The 20,483-nt window shown below is 35.5% G+C and overlaps 3 protein-coding genes across 4 annotated transcripts; 1 reads left to right on the top strand and 2 right to left on the bottom strand.

Annotated features, from left to right (window-relative positions):
* Nucleotides 1-2,680: 2,680 nt before the first annotated feature.
* Nucleotides 2,681-3,334, top strand: LOC133744636 (uncharacterized). The gene has a single exon (XM_062172709.1). The coding sequence runs from the start codon at nt 2,681-2,683 to the stop codon at nt 3,332-3,334; it is 654 nt and encodes a 217-aa protein (XP_062028693.1).
* Nucleotides 3,335-4,653: 1,319 nt separating this feature from the next.
* LOC133745123 (coatomer subunit delta) lies at nt 4,654-11,202 on the bottom strand. Of its 2 annotated transcripts, none has more exons than XM_062173115.1 (12): nt 11,092-11,202; nt 10,431-10,500; nt 10,023-10,062; nt 8,299-8,522; nt 7,681-7,923; nt 7,390-7,564; nt 6,786-7,090; nt 6,268-6,466; nt 6,031-6,184; nt 5,614-5,676; nt 5,395-5,491; nt 4,654-5,031 (listed from the first exon to the last, which is right to left on the bottom strand). In XM_062173115.1, exons 2-12 carry the CDS (start codon nt 10,431-10,433, stop codon nt 4,942-4,944), a joined length of 1,593 nt encoding a protein of 530 aa, XP_062029099.1. In that variant the 5' UTR covers nt 10,434-10,500; nt 11,092-11,202; the 3' UTR covers nt 4,654-4,941. The 2 variants fall into 2 exon arrangements, with proteins under 2 accessions (XP_062029099.1, XP_062029100.1); XM_062173116.1 differs by having other exon boundaries at nt 11,097-11,180.
* Nucleotides 11,203-14,052: 2,850 nt separating this feature from the next.
* On the bottom strand, nt 14,053-15,082 carry LOC133742408 (WPP domain-interacting tail-anchored protein 1-like). Its single transcript, XM_062170063.1, has 2 exons — nt 14,474-15,082; nt 14,053-14,126 (listed from the first exon to the last, which is right to left on the bottom strand). The coding sequence occupies exons 1-2, from the start codon at nt 14,847-14,849 to the stop codon at nt 14,119-14,121; spliced, it is 384 nt and encodes a 127-aa protein (XP_062026047.1). The 5' UTR covers nt 14,850-15,082; the 3' UTR covers nt 14,053-14,118.
* Nucleotides 15,083-20,483: the final 5,401 nt, after the last annotated feature.

Below are 20,483 nucleotides of genomic sequence, written 5' to 3'. Positions count from 1 at the left end.
TACTAACTCTCTTTAATTAAAATAAAGATCGGAAATCAAACTACTAAGTAGGGATGGCAATGGGGCGGGTTGGGGATGGGGATCACAATACCATCCCCATCCCCGGGGTCATTCTCTACCCCCATCCCCTCCCCAATCCCCAATAAAAATATATTGGGGATTCCCCGTCCCCATCCCCATCCCCATTGGGGAGTAAGCCTCCAAACCCGCCCCAAATCCCCAATAAGAATTTAATAAATAAAATAATTTTTTCTCATATTGCCTTTTTTAAAATCAAAATCTACAACAAATAAATTTAAAACATGATTAAATTCATAAATCATAATTTAGTGAGTGCAAAAGTCAAAACATCATTAAAGTAAAGTAGTAAATGTATATATTTATGATTTATATTATAAAAAAATAAATTAAAATATATATAAGTTAAATATATGTATATATTATTGGGGCGGGTTTGGGGATGGGGATCATAATACCATCCCCGCCCCATCCCCAATCTTAGATAGCGGGGATTGGGGATCCCCATCCCCATTCCCCATTTGTCCCCGAATTCTCCCCCCATTAGGGGCGGGTATCCAATGAAGCTCCGCCCCGCTGGGGATTTTTGTCATCCCTACTACTAAGCAATCCAGCGTCTAAACACGTGAAAACTGTTACTGACTTGATACTACTGTCGATTTAAACTGTTACCGACGAAGACCCAGCAAGACGGAGGTGAGAAACCATGTGCCCATCTGGTGAAGAAAGCATGAAAAAGCTGCATGCTGCCATGTTGGTGACCCATTAATTAATTACGACACGGAGCAGCAATTGTTTTTTTTTTTTTTTTTTTGATCTGGTGGAGCAGTAATTGTTGAGAGATGAAAAACAGATCAAGTGCAGGAAGACTCTGCCAACTTTCACACAGTTACGGGTTTCACGATCCTGCCAATTGATTTCTCCTTGTCCGCGCTCATGGACTATTAATTTGTTGCGTAAAATCTTCATATGGTATTTCAATTATTACGAAATACGGTAGCACATAGAATGGCTAGCTTCAGTTTTGAATCAAATGTTCACCTTAATCGGTTTATCAATGCTCCGGATCTCATCCTGGATGCCCTTATGTACGATTTCATTTGTATCTAATAAAGTTTTTTTTCTTTCTCAAAAAAAAAATTATTACGAAATATATTTTTGGATACCTACAACGTTTTAAGAAGTCTAGTGGTACCTGCACTATCCATATGTTAGCCCCTTTAATACTTCCGTCTATTATTCCGTTTAAAATGTCTATGTGGCGGCCATGAAGTATACATGTGACGAAAATATTAAGAGTAAAATAGTTTTTTCATTTATATTTAGAATTATAATATTTAATATACTGTACATCTATAATTAAAAAATATTTTGACACATAAAAAAAAAAAAAAAAAACCCAATTCCGTTCTTCACTGTTCTCAGGATTCTCGGGATAATTAATTTAAGAACTTTTATTTGTGTTTAGTTCTTTTCCATGAAAATATTGATATATATTAATTTGAGCCAACTAATGAAATAAATTTTTTTTTTCCAGAACAATTGATAGGATCCATCAATGGAGGCGGTGGGTAAATCTAGATATTCACAAACTTCAATTCTAGCTCTTTCTTTTTACAACCTAGGTTAATTTATTTTAATTTAGTTTATACAAAATTTGTGAAAAAAAATATAAAATATTTCTTTTTACAATTTTATCCCAACTTTAACTGAATACAAGTACCACTAAACTCCCTAAAAATTTATAAGTACCAAAAATTGCATTTGGTGATAACTCAGCTACCATATAAAGATTTTACCCTCAATTGCTTTTTTTTTATAATTGGAAAAGAAAAATTACAAAGAGAAATCTCCTACACAACTTATTTTTAAATTATCCACAAACAACAAGGCATTACAAGCTAAAAGAGGAAGACAGACTATTAATTGTTGAGATAGATATATACTTAGTTTAAGGAGGCCATATTTTTTATTTATTTTTTGAGTAAAAATGTCAATAAACAACAGATAATATCACAATAAGAATGTATAACAACTAGTCCATGAGTTGAACTCAAGACATTTCTCTTACAAAACAGTCTTGTAAGTTTCTCTCATATATACAGACCCTTCTGGTGAGAGATCCTTTTTTTTTGGCTATTTTAAGGGATCGGTTATTAAACCAACTTTTCGATCACATATGGGCATCTTGACCGTTAAGTTTTTAAGTGTATATGAATAAATAGCCAAATTTATTATTCTTGGTTGATTGACGCTTAAAGACATGAAGCAGTGTGTGGGGTGCTAGTAGTGCAGATGCAAGCAGGCGTGTAGCGCTGGTGCTGCGGTGAGACTGACGTGAGGGTGCAGGCTTGCGGCGAGGGTCACGCAAGGATAACGGCAGAAAATATTTTTAGGGTTTTGAAGCTAAGGTTAGCGCTCGTGCGACTAACGTGTTGTAGAGATACTTTTCATTGATAATAGGGTCTATATAGAGGATTACAAATATAATATCTTATATTACAAGGAATCCTATTCATAAATAGAAGATCTATGAAATTATAACTAGGGTAAATAACCATGTTTGGACTAGGCCCATTACTCCTTTTATTTTCAAGGAATGGTTACTAGACTAGGCATCCAGTCTCTCATCTGAAATTTTTTCTAAGCTGCTAATGATCCTATGGGGCTTTGGAAGAATAGAAATGATAAATTGTGGAATGATAATGCTAAACAAGCACCGGTAATTGTTGCTTGTACTATGGCTTGGTATGAAGAGTTTCTTCAAGCTAATAGAAGCATGACACCGGTAACCTGTAAGAGGACGAAAGCTAATGCATCCTGGTCCCCTCACATAGTTGGTATGTTGTGTTTGAATGTTGATGGTGCTTATGTTCCTTCATTACAGCATGGAGGCATTGGAGGTGTTCTGTGTAATGAGAAGGGTGAGTTTATTGTTGGCTTAGCTTATAGGGTGCCCAATGTGTCTTCTGCTTATCATACTGAGTTGCTTGCTATTAAATCTAGGTTGGAGATCATCCAGGCACTTGGTATAACAAATGTTGCTTTAATGAGTGATTGTTTAGAGGTTGTAAAGGCTGTGACAGCAAACGACCAAGATTTTTCTCCTTTGGGAACTATTGTTGAAGAAATAAAAGGTTTGTTAGGAGAATTGCATTCTATAGGTGTTCATCAGAATTACAGAACTGCTAACCATGTTGCTCATAGATTAGCAAGTTTTGGTTTTGATTCTGACATTCATATGGAATGGTTCTTTCAAGCTCCAGAGTCTGTTCTGGATGCCCTACAGTACGATTGTAATCATATAAATCATTAATACAATTTCTTCTTTACTTCAAAAAATAATAGATATGTGAATTTATAGATATATAGACAGTGGTGGTTCCAAATAGGGGGTGGACTTGGTTCCATCGATTCGGTTTTCTGCTAGTAATCGAAACCGCACTGCAAAATTTAGTTAATCGATATATCGGTTAACCAATATATTAGTTCAGTTCGGTTCGATTCGATTCGGTTTGATTTTGATTAATTTTAACTCCGTTAACATTGTTGATTTAATCTTTATTTTCTAATGAAAATTTTCATTTCTTCAATTGTTTTCATAGATATAGTAATTATCCAAACAACATCAATATACACAAATTTAATGTAAACAAAATACCAACAAAACAATAGATATGAATATACTTTAGCTTATTCTATAGTGTAAAGCTATAAGAAATATATATATATATATATATATATATATAATAAGCAAATGAAATAACAACAATTAAATTAAGTTACAACTCAAATAAATTACAAATAGCAATAGAAAATTAGAGACCCCTGCTTACCTAAGAGACAATTTTTAAGAGACTGTGAAGGACAAATGAATCTGACGGTGAAAATTAAAATATAGTTTTAAATTATTATAATTTCTGCTTTTTAAATTAATACATATATATGGTTGAGATGCAATTGTCTCTCACATTCTTTTAAAACTGTCATTTGAAGTTAGCAAGCCTCTAAAAATTAATCACATATAGACATTAAAGTATAGATAGAGTAACAAATATAATTACCTATTATAATATAAATTTAAGGCCGGCTCACCTAAGGGATAGTTTTTAAGGGACTGTGACGGACAAGTGAATCTGATGGCTGAAAATAAATGCACAGTTTTAAGTTGTTATAATTTCTGTTTTTATATTTAATACATGTGGTTGAGATGCATTTGTCCCTCACAGTTCCTTAAAACTGTCTCTTAGGTAAGCAAATCTGATATAAATTTTACCTAATAATTTTATATAAGTTCGGTTCGATTATTTTTTTATTTATTATAAAAACTAACCAAAAACCGTACCGCAAGCATTGATTCGGTTTATTTTTATCACTTCAGTGCGATTCAGTACAATTTATTTGTATTCGGTTCCAAAAGAAATTGAGATGGAATCACTTCGATGACTGATTTCTATTGATCACACAAATCCTCAACTCGTACCTATTGAGGACAGTATTTCAATCAGAAGGCCTGTTATTGTTTGTTATAGTTGTTCAATTCTAATCAGTTAGTAGTAGAACCATTCTAAGTCCAGTCAATTTTCTAGATAAAATTCCACGAGGACAAGAAGAGGCTGGAAATGCAGCCACCAGTTCGTCAAAAAGCACTAGGCCAAATATTATTAGTAGAGCAAAAGGAAAAGAATATAATGTCATGCTGATAATCCTGATATAGTACAAAGAAGTCGGTGCGGATACACTATGAAATACTGTAGATTGTATAAGCATCCTCGGAACAATTACGTTCAATTTAATAAAACCCCGGCATCCTTGATCTCAAATTGAGTATAAGAAAGACATACTAACAAATAAATTGCTGTTTTAGAATCCAATCCACATCCAAAAAGTTGCAGAAACTGACAAACAGACACTGCAGACCAGTTACACCACCTGGTAGTTCTCTGTGAGCAACTGTGTTCTCTGAGCGAACTTGGGAGGGGCTCCACCTTTCAGAGGTAAGATATTCACAACCTACAAAAGAGGGGTTCGCAATGAAAAACTTATTCACAATATGATTCGCAGGAAAACAACAGAAAACATTTTAAATGGCACAATCTTGTATCTCTGCTAACGTAAATGCTACTAAAAAGAAGTTGGATGCAGGTGGTGGATTAAGATCAGGTTCAAAGGGCCATTCAAGAAAATATCAAAGAAAATTGTGAGCTACATAAATTATGAAGTACTGGCAAACCTCGGTCACCAGACCGACCTTTACATGCATTAATGACTCCTAGATAGAAGCATGGCAAGAGTTATCCAAGCTCAACACTAGCAAGTTAAGATATCGCAAGGATCTTCTAGAAGCAGCAATCATAGTCAAGCAGTAAAACATACCTTCAGGTCACTGAATGTACTAGTGGCAGAGAAGCGCACAGAAATGGGAAAGAATACATTCGAGTCTGCTGGAGGAACAACAAACTCCATTGATCCACTGCCAAGAGTTTGATAAAAAAATAAAAAATAAAAAATAATATAAGATAACCATCAAGATTAACACTACTATATAAGGAACATGTCACAATCCAAAGGAAAGTCCAGCCAGTATTTGCAGACCTGCGGTTTGAGTTATCAATAAGAAGTATAGACCACTCCAATACTGAATTCCTTGCATCATATCTGCGATGCAATTGTTGATATCAAATTTAAGCAATGTAAGTTCCAGGAAACATAGATATATCAAACAGTTAGTTCTGGCCAAAGCAGATAAAAAAGGTCCAAAGAATCACTTGATAAAAGTAAAGATATCAGAAATTTAATACTTTGTGCACCCAAAATGATACATACTCAAACTTGCTCTCATAGGAAGTATTCCAAATACCAGACTTGTTATCAATGTGAAAAACACAACTTGTAAAAGATGATTATAACGTTGTACTTATCTATCTGAAGATAGTGCTGACTTATGCCTTCTTCACCATGAATCTCTTAAAACAAAACAAAAACAATAAAAAAATTGTCTAATTCTCTCACCTCCATTCACCATGAATCTCCTTCACAACTGGAGCCTCTCTGAGAGCTGGAAGAGGTACTGAAATGACAACATTTCGCAGATCGAACATTGATGAAGCATCATACTCAATGTTGACATAGGTTTCATTTCCAGAAACAGAGGGCCAACAGTTGACTGCAACAAAGATTGAGTAATATTTAATTATCAGAGAATACAAGATAAATTGTACACAAGATAATGAAAAGACTTGAACCGACTTTGTAGAGGCACCAATGATTCATCTTGACTCTGCATTCTCCATTTCAAAAGACCAACACCTGCTGCATCACCAGCTTGACCAGTGGGGAAAGGCCTATTAGGATCTTTCAAGCCTAGAATATTTTCATTAGAAAATAGTTCTTTGTTCATGTTAGGATGAGTTTTAAAAAGGATGCCAGGATTTCCACCGGTTTCAATCTGAAAAGAAGACAAAAACAGATTACAATAAGACAATGGGACCTACTACTGAAGCATGACCCAAACAGATCAACAACGATGAACCACAATGACAATCAAAGCAAGCTTAAAAAGACAACATTCAACATAGACAAAGCTCCAGAAATTCCCATAGCAAGGACAACTAGTATTATTCTATTTAATTGAAACAAACCTAATATTCAACCACGTCCGTTGCAAGATGTGTTGCACCACATGACCATGACCATTGAAATATTTCAATAGAAGTACCCATTATGCCCATTAAAATGTTTGATATACATGCATACACTCAAAGTACCTGGACTTGGATATGCCCGTCTTCTTGGTTAAGAATTTGCAGGGATAATGTTCCTTGAACATCAAAGTTACTGACTCCACCATCACGTTTAAGTGTTACATTAAGTTTCTCTTCGACATTCAAAGTGACGGGATCAGTTAAAGGTGGGGCAACCGACTTTGACTGGCCTGCTTTTGGCTGTACATCTTCAAGAATCACCTCTCCCTCCGCTTTTAAGGACTCTAAAAATTGGTTGGTCCTTTGTGATTTTCCAAGCTGCATGCCTAAACCCTTTGGCGGAGCTGTGGCAGATGAAGGTGGACGGCCTGTGGATGGAAGTGTACATAGTCAAATCAAGTGGTCTTTTTATGGCAAATCTTGTCATACAATAAGAAGATGAATGCCAAGGGGATGAAGGTAACAATTAACCTTGTAAATTATGTTCCTACAAATTTTTCTTAACGAGGCCATATAAGACCAGCTTGACAAATGTAGCATGCAATACAGGGTATTATATTACTAATAAGTTAATAGCCGAGCAAGAATTTAAAAGGAATGTAGCCCACCACCATCACTGAGATATGAGAAGGAACCACAAAATTCATGCAGACAGATAAACACATACCTTTGGCCTTCGAAGAAAATGTTTCAAAATCAGCGGTCGCTCCCAAACCAGAACCACTTCCAAAACCACTTCCAGTGCTGGATAAGCTCATCTCACTAAAGGCACTCTCAATTCTTCCAGAACCCATTGACTGCAAAGGCCCAAATCCTCCCTTTTCACCTCTGCTCCTATCAATCTGCAGAAAGAAAGAAAAAAATTATATGAAATTATACAGAGGAAGACCCATAACACAAGGAAATTTAGCAAAACACATAACTAGTAAATGAGGGATCACAGGGCCTAAACAAGTACCTTGCTTTTGTCAATCTCACTGGCTTTACGCTTCATAACATCCTTGGTCTCATTTATCTTGCTCTGCATTACGAGCTTGTGAAGCTTCTCTTCATGACTCTCCATCTCACAGTACTGCTTCACCTGTGCAACAGTCACATTCTCCTTGTGCCCAAGAGAGATTACTTCATCAAAAGCAAAAATCAACTCGAAAGCTGTCCTGCATATACCCTCTTCATCTAGGGACAATGCATATTCAGGTACCTAAGAACAGTAAAGGAATCAACACAATCGTTCTGTCTGACAATTTCGATACATATATCTAGAAAAGAGAAGAATGGGTTGAAAACAACTAACGGGCCAGAGCATAACACTAGTTCACTTCTATCATCTTACATTTGGGATAACCATTTTAGAGAAAAGAAAGCCAAATATTATGGCTTAGAATATGGACCATACATGAGAACAAAAGAAAATAAAATTGAAAAGAGGGATCCAGATCCACGCAAACCAGCCATCACAATTCTATTAGCGATTGTGATGATTCTGCAAAACGGCAATGATTGGTGGATCGATGGATCAAAGAAGTCTGTCATCAAAGAAACATGAAAGTACTCAAAGGACAGAGTAAAAGGATACAAGCTTAGAGAGCAGCCTCAAAGTCTCCAAATCTTCTAAGATATTGCTCTGCTTGTTTGTAACTAGAAGCAAATACAAAGCTTCTATTGGCTGGTAAACATAGCGCACATTTTCCGTCTCGACATATGTATGTTGTTTTCCAGTGCCTACCAACTTAGGGAAAGCCGCAAGAAGACCCTCAATCCTTATACGAGACATATCCATAAACTGCCTCGAAACAAGCACTGCCAAACAGAAAGCAAACATAAACATCAATTTAAGCAACTACAATGTTATGCAGACTTCGAAATTTAGAAACATGAAAATGAAACAAAAAAGTGATGGAATCAATGACAGATCTTGTAACAGACAGAATCCACATAAATGCGAATACATCGTCTAAACACTAAGTACGTTTTACTGACAGCCAATGTTTGATGAGTCTCCTATTATTTGATAAGCTTTTCCTTTTTATGGGTTTTATATATCTCTTAAATACCAAAGTTTCACTCATCTGATGTTAAACTAAACGTTTCCGGTCCATTTCCTTCAACTAATTCAAGCGACTCAGCCAGTAGACAAGTTAAATTCACTAATCCTTGGATTATATACAAAACCTTGTGAGCCAGGTTAAGAAGGAGTGACTGCTGGGATGGAATCAGACATACTCGAAGCACTCCACAACAAATAAGAGTCTCCAGGTTGGATAGGTAGTAGAGATCAGAACTTCTATCTGTAGGGTGCCCAGGATGGGAATGGGGATAGTTCAATTTTTACTTTCCCAACAATTGACTATCAAGTATGAGATTCAATTTTACAAAAACGGGGCAAGTGATATATCATACATATGTATAAAGACACTATAAAGGGTCAATGTATTTCCTGGTATCATTTTCTAAACCAACTGTATGAGATATACATTTGGACTACGGTGAAAGCGTCAACAATCTATAAGGGAACCTTTGTTCAAATTAGAGGTACAAGAGCCAAAAGTGTAATTTAAGCTAATTTTCGATTATTATACACAAGAAGTTGTATATAGCCTAATATTTTGAGTAATGCATTTACCAGAGAGTCTTATTTGTTGTGTTATTGTTGTCAAACTCTCAATCACGACCATTCATCAAGTCAAATCATAAGTGAATTTGCGGTGCAGATTCACAGAGCCTTGCCTTGGTGCCCAACAATAATGTGTTTTTGCACATGCAAGGAATATGTAAATAAGTATGTATATCATCTCCTAATACAAAATAACTAAAACATGTCACTAATTCTAGATCATGAGATCTTTCTCTACAGCAAGAAATAACGTGGTAGGAAAATGCAAGTAGTTGCATTCACATTTGTTCTAATCCTGGAGTACCTCTTATTTGAACTCCTTAGTAGATTATGTCCGTCAATGCATGTCCACACCAGGTGAAATACATATGAATGCATCTCAGGATTCATATGAGATGAAACAACCAAGAAACATGTCTTCATCCAATTATTGATTAACATATCTTCCTATTTCAAAATAAATCTTAGAGCAATAATGTCCACCACATTGTAGTTATTGTGCAAATTACTTTTCAAAGTGATGCATCAATTTCCTATTTCAATGACATTCTCAGTTTATATTCATCAACCCACTATTCCAAACTCACCCAAGGGAACATTGGATAGAAAAAAGGAAAATGCAAGTAGTTGTTCTTTTAAACTGGCAGCTAATAGCAGAAGCGAAAGAAAAGATGCACAGAACTCACCTTTCCCAGACTTGTTTATAACGGAAGCCGCAAGAACAACCTAAATTACAGATAAAAGATAAAGTGAGGAGTCATATTCCAAGAAATGCATTAATATTCTTAAGCTATTCATACATTCTAACCCACTGAAGAGCAACAAAAGGAAAAATTTTCTGAATGCAGTTCAACTAAAAGAGCAACGTAATAATAGTGAAGTCATCTGTTACCAGTTCTGAAATCAATTAAAACTGGGCACAGAAATTAAACTAAGTATTTTGTTGCTGTATAATGGAACTTGAATTCAGAATACTTTCCCATGTCTTGTTAAAATGTACAAATACACATACAGCACTCAGATCAACTATTGTAATTGTTCCCACTAAGGTCAACATTAAATGGAAATTGAGAATGTAAACAAGAAAAACATACCATCTTGATTCACTCAGAGTTTATCGACAACCCCCAACGGAAAAGCAATAAGAAAGATTGCACAGAGCACCTGAAAAACAAAAAGCTCGTCAATATAAAAAAAAATGAAGATCAATATCAACAAACAACAGTAATCAAAATTAAGAGAACATCTCAACATTCCAAAGAAGAACAATCTCCGGCCATAATTTCATTTCTCTAACAAACCTAGACATCTTAACTGTGTCGCATCAAAATGCTCAAATCCAAATTAGGTCGCGTGCGATTCAGTGATTTCAACATCTAATTCTTCATCTCAAACCAAATCTGGAAGAGAATCTCATTCCGAAAACTATATTTCTACAACTAAACTGAAAATTAAGATCAGATCCAACAAATTCAACCTCCACGTATTTGGAACACGATGAACTCTGACGAAATGTAACGGCATTACTCTCAGATCACACACTAAAACTGATAAATTGTCAAAACAAATTACGATTGAGGCGCGTTTCATCAAAACAAGAGAATCATTTGTTACAGACGAGAAAAATTAAACTGAAAGATCTGCCTAGAATCTACTTACTAAAACAGCAAGAGAGAGAGAGCAGAGAACCAGAATCGACCTCTGTAAGAGAGAGAGAGAGAGAGAGAGAGAGAGAGAGAGAGAGAGATGGCATACCTGACCCTGGTTGAGGCGATTCTGCTTCAGATCTTGGATTTCTCTCTTTGCGTTGTGATGGTGTGTTCTATAGCTCTCTGCCTGTAGTCTAATTCCCGTAGTTGTTTAAGCCTCGTTTATATATATTTATCTTCGTCCGCTTAGGTGACGTCGTTTTAAGAAATTTTACTTTCTTTTTCTTTTTTTCTTTTTCACTTTTTTTTTTTTTCGGGAGACAGGAGACTTTATATACACCACTTTTTTTTTTTTTTATCTTTTCTAAAGTACAGTTTTATCCTTTAAAAAATCTTTAGATCTGGGCAACAATAGCCACGGTTTGGAGAAATTATTGTATAGTCCCGGACTATCACGTGTATTTTGATACAAGTTAATGTGATTGATCCACATAGCAACAACTTGTTATTAATTTTTTTTTTAATTTTCTTTTTATCTTATGCATTGAACCTTGCTAAAGGGAAAATGATCATTTACCCAATTTCAGCTTAAAAATTGCCCACTTGCTCCACCAACAGTTTTTTAACCCCATTTACCCAAAACACGCTAAGGGATTATTTCCCTAATACCCAATTAATTCTTTTTTTATTTTTTTTATTTATTTTTGGGACTTTTTTGCCCTTTCCTTCTTTCTCACTTAGAGAGGGAAGTCATCCTCCACCTTGCTGTGCACCGGTGACCAGTGGCCGGCCGCGGTCTCCGGTGACCGGTGACAAGAGTCCCGCGACCGGTGACCGGAGTCCGGCGTCCAGTCATCGGAATCCGACAACCAGTCACCGGAATCCCGAATCCGACTGCCGGATTGGTGACCGGATTCCGTCGTCTGAGTTTATTACTCCCTAATAATCATATTATTGCTGAGTTTGGGCACCCAATACAATGCTGTGTGTAGCAAAAAAAAAAAAAAAACACTAGAAATTGATTTGGGCACCCAATAAAGCTCTGGGCACCCAATCACCATCTTCGTCGGTCTCTTGCATCAGAAACAGTTCCTCCCAAGTACGACAACACCTGGGTCTGGGGTTGTGCGGTTGGAGGCGGCTCGGGGGTGCCATGGTCGTGGCGGCGCGGTCGGGCTCTGCTTGTACGAAGCCGATATGGGTTGGTTTCTTGGATCCGATCTGGAGAATGCAGTCGGCCAGGGGTGGAGAGAGAGAGAGAGAGAGAGCTGGGGTGGTGATCCATGGCTCGACGGTGGCAGAAGGATGATGAAGGCGGTCTGGCGAAACCGGCGGGGCGATGCAGTTAACCGGAGGTGGAGAGAGAGAGAGAGAGAGAGAGGGAGAGAGAGAAACTGGAGGTGGGGATTAGGGGAGGGAGAGAGAGAGAGAGAGAGAGTCTGAGAGGAGAGGGATGAGTTTCAATTTAATTAATAAGGGCTAAAATGTCAATAGATGTTAGATTGGGTAAATGGGGTTAAAAAACTCTTAGTGGAGTAAGTGGGCAATTTTTAGGCTAAAATCGGGTAAGTGGTCACGACCCCTTTGCTAAAATGTATTGATTTCATTGGTTTGGACCACTACATTACAATCTCACGTGGTACTCTGAGACTATAAAATAATTACTCCAACGTCAGTGATGAGAAGATGACCATCCATAAACATCGCATACTTCGAGCAGACCAAAACAATCACTATATCTTGGAGAATTGTTGGTGATGACTATGCTAGAATCAATTAACACATGGAAGGCTTTAACTTTTCACCAAAATTTGTTTCAATTTTCATGTGCTAGGAGCATAATAAGATTTAAGATTTTATTGCTCAAAAAAAGGGAGTTGATACAAATGCATACAATATTTATGGATAATACTTTATATAACATGTATGAGAATTATCATGAATATACAATTATGTTGCTTGGAAAAACATAGATTCTAGTAATTTGGAAATCAATACTTTTGTGACGATAAAGATATAATTGAGAAAAGATTATTCAGGGAACTGAGATATTATCTTTGAACCACTCTCTCCAAGTACTCAGCTCCACAGTGATGATGTTTTGTCTCCTTTTTTCTGAATAAAAAATGAAGCTTATTTAGACATTCCCACTTAATAGACCTCCAACTTACTTTTACAAATAACTAGTATACTATCTACAGTTCTAATTTTCCCACAATGCCTATCGTCTAATAAAATCAATAAAAGCCTTTTTTTAGAGGTTCTATTCATAACTCCAAAATCAGTAATTGGATCTTCTTCAATTTTTGACCATTTCACAATCCTATTTTACCTTTGATATAATTAAGCTGAACAAAAAAAAAAGCCTCTAGTTGGTAGAGGTCACTCTCCATGCTCCCTCCCTCCTTCTATATTTTACTTTGCTTCTACTTAATTTTTATATGGTCTCTTTATCACTACATGAGAACCTGAAAATTCTAATATGATGAAAGATTATGTAGAGAGAAAATGTTTGATGCCTCTTCCAAAAGATTTTTGTTAAGGTCATATTGATGAGAAGACAAGTATGACATTAGATTCTAATGATTCATTGGTAGATGAAGGGTACAATAAAGAACTAGCAACCGTACCCGCACTTTGCTGTGGGATTTGTTGTTGCCAAAAATTTACAATAATGAAAGATATAACTTAAAAGAACTTGATTCTTGATTAAAGTGATAAAACACCATATACCACAAATTAATCAGAATATAAAAGAAAAAGTTTCCTGTCTCCAAAATTGTTTTACAAAGCTCTAGCTTACTATATTGTTCTGTAACTCTACCATACTACCTAATTCTTCTATAAAAGACTTTCTAATGTTACCAGTATCTTCCAGTTCAGCAACTCTGGACTCCTTCACCTCAAGCGTAGCCTTAGTCTCATCCAGCTTGCCTTCCAAAAGTTTCACATGTTGTTTCAAACTCAATATCTGTGCTTCCAAGGTATTCGAAAAAGTTTGTCCAATGTTTTCAGAAGCGAACTGGTTAGATAAGTTGGATTCAATAATTTCCGGATCACTTGCAGATGGATCAACAGGCTTCACTGAATTATCACCTCATGATATAGGTTCTTTCCCAATCTGCCCAAATTTCTAAACATCTGCATGAGTACACACGATTCAATTAACAAAAGCCATAGCAGAAACTTCCCAGGAAATTGAAGCATATTTTGAATCAAAGAATCTGGCCCCTTCGAAAGTGGTAAAAAATAAGTCACAAATAGCTTTTGCGGGAAACAAACATTTTACAAAGAGATGAGCATATATATACACGACAAATTAGAGAGGATTATTTTTCTGTAGCCAAATCAAAAATTAATGCAGAAAAAAAAAAAAAAAAACGGAGTCGCATTACATAATGATCATATTTGAAATTACATTAATTGATAGTTTTAGTTGTTTTTATTTAGAATGCATTGGGAAATGTTACTAACAAATATGAGCATACCTATCAGGAAAATTGCATCTCCAATGAAAACTGCTTGAAATATGTGACCAGATTCATTTGCAATGTACTCAATTAATAACAGTGCAATGTACTCAATAACAGTTGCAGTAGCTATTTTTGCTTCCTCCGCTTGATACAAAGCTGCCTCCATGCATTTCAATCTACCCGTCAGAAAGCTTACTTTATCATTTAGTGCTGCATTGGATTCTGATATTATTATACACTTTTCCTCTACACTGTCAGCTTGACTTTCAGCGTTTGAAACCTTCTGCTTTAGATCCTTTATCACATTTTCCATATGCATGATAGTCGAATTCAACATGTTTTGTTTCTCCTGGCTAGCTTCAGCAGTTGCCACTGCATGTTGCAACCACATGTCAGATTCTGTTAACTGCGTCTTAAGAAGTCTGAGCTCTTCATTAATTTCAGTATGTGCTCTTCATTAAGTTCACCACTGGTCTCTGTTAATAAATTGCATTTGGCTTCTGCATTCCAAGCCCTACCTTTAGCTTTTGATTCTTTCACTTTCAGATATGTAATAATGTTTCACATTTCACTTTTTTCATCTTCAAGCGAACTCACCTTTTCGCTCAGAGTAAAGGCCTCAGAATTGGCAATAATTAACTTATCTTTAGCTTTCTTCAAGCTGTCTCTTAAGCTATCTGTACTGAAGAAGGAGCAACTGGCAGCAAATTATCACTTGAATCCTCTGATGCTCTGACATCAAGCATTTGGCTCGACACTTTTACAAATCATTTCCAAGCTTTGGGAGACAGCTCTAGAAAAGGAAGAAAATATAGCAAAATTTGTTAAGTGCATCAAATGAAGGGTAGTCGAAACAAAAATCTCAAGCATCCAAAAAACCAGGTCTCAAGCATAACATTCAGGCATATGGAAGCATGGTGACTTGACTTTGCAATTACTTTATCATTTCTCTAAACATAGAATTGTCTGACTACTAGTACTATAATATTAAAATTTTAAGGAGTAGGCAAGAGACTTAAAAGGTATCACCAAATTAAATAGTATTGTGTTTTTCCTTACAGTCATAACTCATAATCAAGAGCTTATAAGAATTAAATTGCATTTTTCCCCTCTGCATTCGCAACAAGTAGACACCTAAACATCTCTTTGGACACAAATCAAAAAAGATTTCCATGTGTCTTGTAAACATTAAACATTCTTTGTCCCACAAATCAAAATGTGCTAACAGGGACATTCCTATCAGACTTCCCTTGGTTGTGAACTGTTGGCATAAGAGCATCTTTAACAGACTCTCTATTTTGACTCCTTAGCTATTTTGGAGAGCGTGTTTAGCTTTTTATATGTTTTAGCAGCTGCACCAGACTCATAAGTGGCTCTCCATTATAACTTTTAGCTATCTCGCTCCTAAATATAGAGAGCGAGATGAGGCTCTCTATAATTTAAAACATTCCATTTGAGTTATCTTATGTAACTTATAAGTATATTTAAATTATTTAATCTTCATTTAAAAAATAATATAAATTCAAAACTAGCTAAAATAGAGAGCACTGGTACAAATGTAGTTCTAAAGTGGCTAGCTAAAATGACTTTTTAGCTACTTGAGCTAAAATTTGACTAAAAAATAGCTAGCATTTCTAAAGATGCTCTAAGCATGGTAATGCAAGTCATTATGAAACAGTTAAATAGATATTATAAAGAAAAGCTAGGCATTGGAAAAGTCTAATTCGAGCAAAATGAATAATATCCAACATCCAGATAATGCAATCCAATTGCAGGCCCAAACTGAGAGTAGCCTATATATGCTAGCTAAATTTCACTTTTGCATTATCAAGCTCTTAATTGTATTCTTCTATTAATCCAAAAATCTGGTGATCATCTCTTTAATTTTTTTTTTTGAATGAACAACAGAACCAATGCTAGCTGGATATAATCACTATCAATTCAAATGTCAATTTATTCCTTGTCTTCAAAACCATGCATAAACGCCACAATTTTGTTTAAAACCCTTTCTGAACTCCTAGATGTGCAAAAACCACCTGACTCAAACTTACTTTGCCTTGCAATTTTATGGAACATAAGAACAATTTCAAAAGTATTGATCTCAACATTGTATAATCCCAAATTTTTTGATCTCATAAGCTTTGGAAAAGAGGCTGAAAATAATATGATCAAAATTTAGCAGATTTTATTTTTACATACTCTTACCCTCCTTGACATTGTAAAGTTGAGAGTGCTTGTTTCCATCCAGGTGCTCCATTACCTGTTAATGCAAGCCAGGGGCAGATATGATGCTTAATTAATAGAATCAAACTCCATCGTGCCAATTGGTGATGCATGCCTTAGATCTTTCACTACAAAAATAGACAAATCAAATCATTTAGACCCATTTCTGATGAAATACGAAAAGTCAATGAGGGAGTATAGAGGGATTATGTCAGTCATTAATTGACTCATATAAAAAAACAATGCTTCTAAATGTCATGAGGTATGTCCAAACAAAACAAAAACTTGGACAGTAAAAGTTTTTGTTCAAAGATGATTGACTTAGTTTGGTTACATAGTTTTCACTTTCCAGAAAGGTAACTTATCAATGTGTCCTACTATCAGGTCGTGCTATAAATGCAACTCAAAGGGAACCCATAAGTTTTAGCTATCAGGTTAATGAGTTTTTTTTTTTTTTAATTTATTTTAATTGACATCCAATTAATTTACCTGCTAAGTGCATTCAACCAAACCAAAAACTCAGAGCTCAACCACAGCAATGGAAGCCATCACCAATTGCAACCCTACAAATCCGAATTAGCCAAGAAACCAAATTAGAAAACCATGCCACCAATACATTAAAAAAGTCACAAATTCAAAACAAACATAAACCACAAAAACAAAATGAAAAACAAAAATCAATTTCACAATCAAGTTCTCAGATACTCAAAGCCAAAAAACCCAATTTATAACACCACAGATACCATCCAAGCATTCCCACGCAGTCATTCTCTCAATAGCTCTTCCAAAGCCACCTGGTCAAACAAACCAATAGAATGAAATGGAATGAAGTAAACCTGTAGAAGAGATGGAAAGAGCTGGTTTGATTCAATACCTTTGAACAAAGAGGAAAAAAGCAATTATCAATACAGTATGAATAAGAAAGGTGCTACACCTGGAACCAAAAAAGAAGAAAAAAGTATTGTTCATGAAGACACCAAATCAAGAATTGATCGCAAAGCTAACAACAGAGCAATTAACTAATAAATGAAAAAAATGATATACACTAACACATGCATGAAACAATTTGCTGAATTTAACTATTTCCCATATTTGATTCCACAAAACCCAGCTCAAATGCAAACCCACACAAAATTAATCCAGATAATGAAAATGATAAATCACCCACAAAACCAAATGAAATGCAAAACCAAACACAGCTAGATAAACCCACATACCTAAATACCCACCACCCAAAATTGCATGCACTGACATTCAAAACCAATCAACTAAATAAGAACCTTACCTGAAGCTCAAAGTCTCAAAGATATCTTATTGCTCAATCGGATCTTCTCAAAGATGAAAGCGGTGCAACTGGCTCGATCTCGATCAAGAGATTTGATCAAGATTTGAGAGAGAGGAGAGTGAGAGAGAAGAAGGAAGATCGGGCGCAAGCTGAAGAAGGATTTTATACCTAGGTTGGAAAAGAATGGCAAAATAGTCATTTCACACTGTCAGCTCGGTTTGAGCCGGTAGTATTACTAAGCCGATGAACAGTTAACTCACAAATAGTATATAGTAAATTTCGCTTCAAAATGTTAGAAGATGTTGGACTTCCAATACCAGCTTCTAATTCTTGTGATGTTAAAATATCGAGGATTTTGATAGGAGCATAAAATGCGACATTTATAATATTTAAAACTCTATATTTTGCTAAGTTATTTCCTTTAACTTGATCATCAATTTAACTTAGTTTGTGTTTTATAGGTAAAATGGACTCTCAAAGACCAGAAATGCTACAAGTGACGCAGAAATGAAGAGAAGTGAAGAAATGGAAGTTCTTCCAGTTTGACTAGGAAAAGGAAACCCAGTTGGAGTAGGAGTCTAAAGCTGACTTGGATTAGGAGTTCTACTTGAGCAAGGAAACCCAATTCTACTTAGATAAGGAAACCTAGTGTGACAAGGAGTCCCTGTTGAATAAAGATTACTCAAGAAGGTTCCGGAAGAGTGTAGAAGCATCTCGGGAAAGAAGTTCATATTTGACTAGGAAACTTGATTGCATATGGAGTTCTGATCATACTAGGAGACCTGTGGAAGCTAGAAGACGTCCTGGAATATTCATGAAGCATCTAGAAGTGGCGTGAAACTCATGTGAAAGTCATGTGCCGTGCAATACATGTATAACTCGGATTTTGGAATCAAGATGGAGTTTGGATTTCGGATTTGAGTTAGATTTGGTTATGTCGTGAGATTCTTGAAGCTTCTAGGGACTTCTTGACGTCAAGACTTCATGGAATGCATATTGGACACGATTTGGAGATGATGATGCAACTTTGATGATGTGGAATTAATTTATTGGCCAAGGGATGTGTCAACCAAACAGAAAATTAGAAGGAAAACCCGAATCAACACAACTTAAGAGAACTCAAGTAGGAACGAATTGGGAGAGCCTTTGACGTTTCATTATATAAAGAAACATCTTTCTAACGTCAAGGGGTGACCATACTTTCTCCACAATTTCGATTCCTCACTTGTGTGCTCTTGAGTTTCAGGTTTTCACACCTTCAAGTTCCTAGCTGTGCCATCCTCCATCATTTCCGTGAATTCCACCTTGTACCACCACCTTGGAGCTGCTTTGGATCTTTGGGACGTGACTAAGGGTGGTTCATACCACCTCTTCCATGTATTCTTCATGATTTAGTGTTCTTTTAGATAGAAATTTTGCTTTTGATAATCTTTGTATAAAACCGAAACCCTGAGTATACAATCTGATTTTTGGATTCAATTTTGATGTTCTTTTCAATGTTTGAAATGTTTATGTGTTCTTGATCTTTGTTAGTTGCCAAAACTATGGAATGATAATCTGATTTTGTTTGATTGAAATCTTTTATGTGCTTTTGTTCTTTGGTTCGAAATATTGAGTAATTACATGTAATTGGAGCTAATAATTAGGTTTATGCTTTGTAACCCTAATTCGAATAAGTAGTTAAGGCTTGGGACATAAGTCGAAATCAGATTGTTCTTGCATTGAATTGACTTGCTTTGAGTACTTGGATTTGCATGATTATCAACTAAACTTTCACATGAACTTAATGATTTGAAACTTGAGTTTTCATGGTTGCTTTGATTGTGTAAAACCTGTTTTCGAAATATATTGTTTGAGTGCTTAATTTGCTTGATCAATTGTGTTAAGGGAAGTAAAATAAGGGACATTATTTGTTTTTAACTTTGTTTCTTGGTTGATAACGTTCCATGGTAACTAATAAAGATTAAGGGATGCATGAATGAATTTATCTTGAATTGTTCTTGATGAATTGCTTTCCAAAGATTCTTCTTTTCCCACCTATGTATACAAAAACGTTTTCAATTACTTTATTATTTCTGAAAGTTTCGAGTTTTGATCTTAGAACCCCCCCCCCCCCCCCCCCCTATCTTTTATGTTTTGTGTTCTTGTATATATGCAAATTGATTTAGGTTTTCAGGAAGCATGAAACCGTAAATAATAAAGTATATAATCTGAAAATAAAGTTGTTAAGTCATAAAATATAGTTTAGGAATTAAGTTTGGCCGAAATATATGTTTGGTGTTTTGTAGGAATTAGTTTGGTGTATTTTAGGAACTTGCTTTATGTTTTTTAGGAATTGTGTTTTGTAGGGATTTTTGTTGGTGTTCTTTAGGGATTTTAGTTAGAGTTTGTTTCTTACTTGTATTTGTATTCCTAATTAGTGTATGACTAGTATTCCTTGTCTAATATGGATTCTTAATTTAACTATGACTTGTAAAATGTATTCTAGTAGGAGTAGGATTCCTAAACTAATTCTAA

The sequence above is a fragment of the Rosa rugosa genome, chromosome 4 (genome assembly GCF_958449725.1).
Source record: "Rosa rugosa chromosome 4, drRosRugo1.1, whole genome shotgun sequence".
Classification (NCBI taxonomy): domain Eukaryota; kingdom Viridiplantae; phylum Streptophyta; class Magnoliopsida; order Rosales; family Rosaceae; genus Rosa; species Rosa rugosa.
Note: the sequence above shows the minus strand (reverse complement) of the source record. Positions and strands in the feature narration are given on the sequence as shown.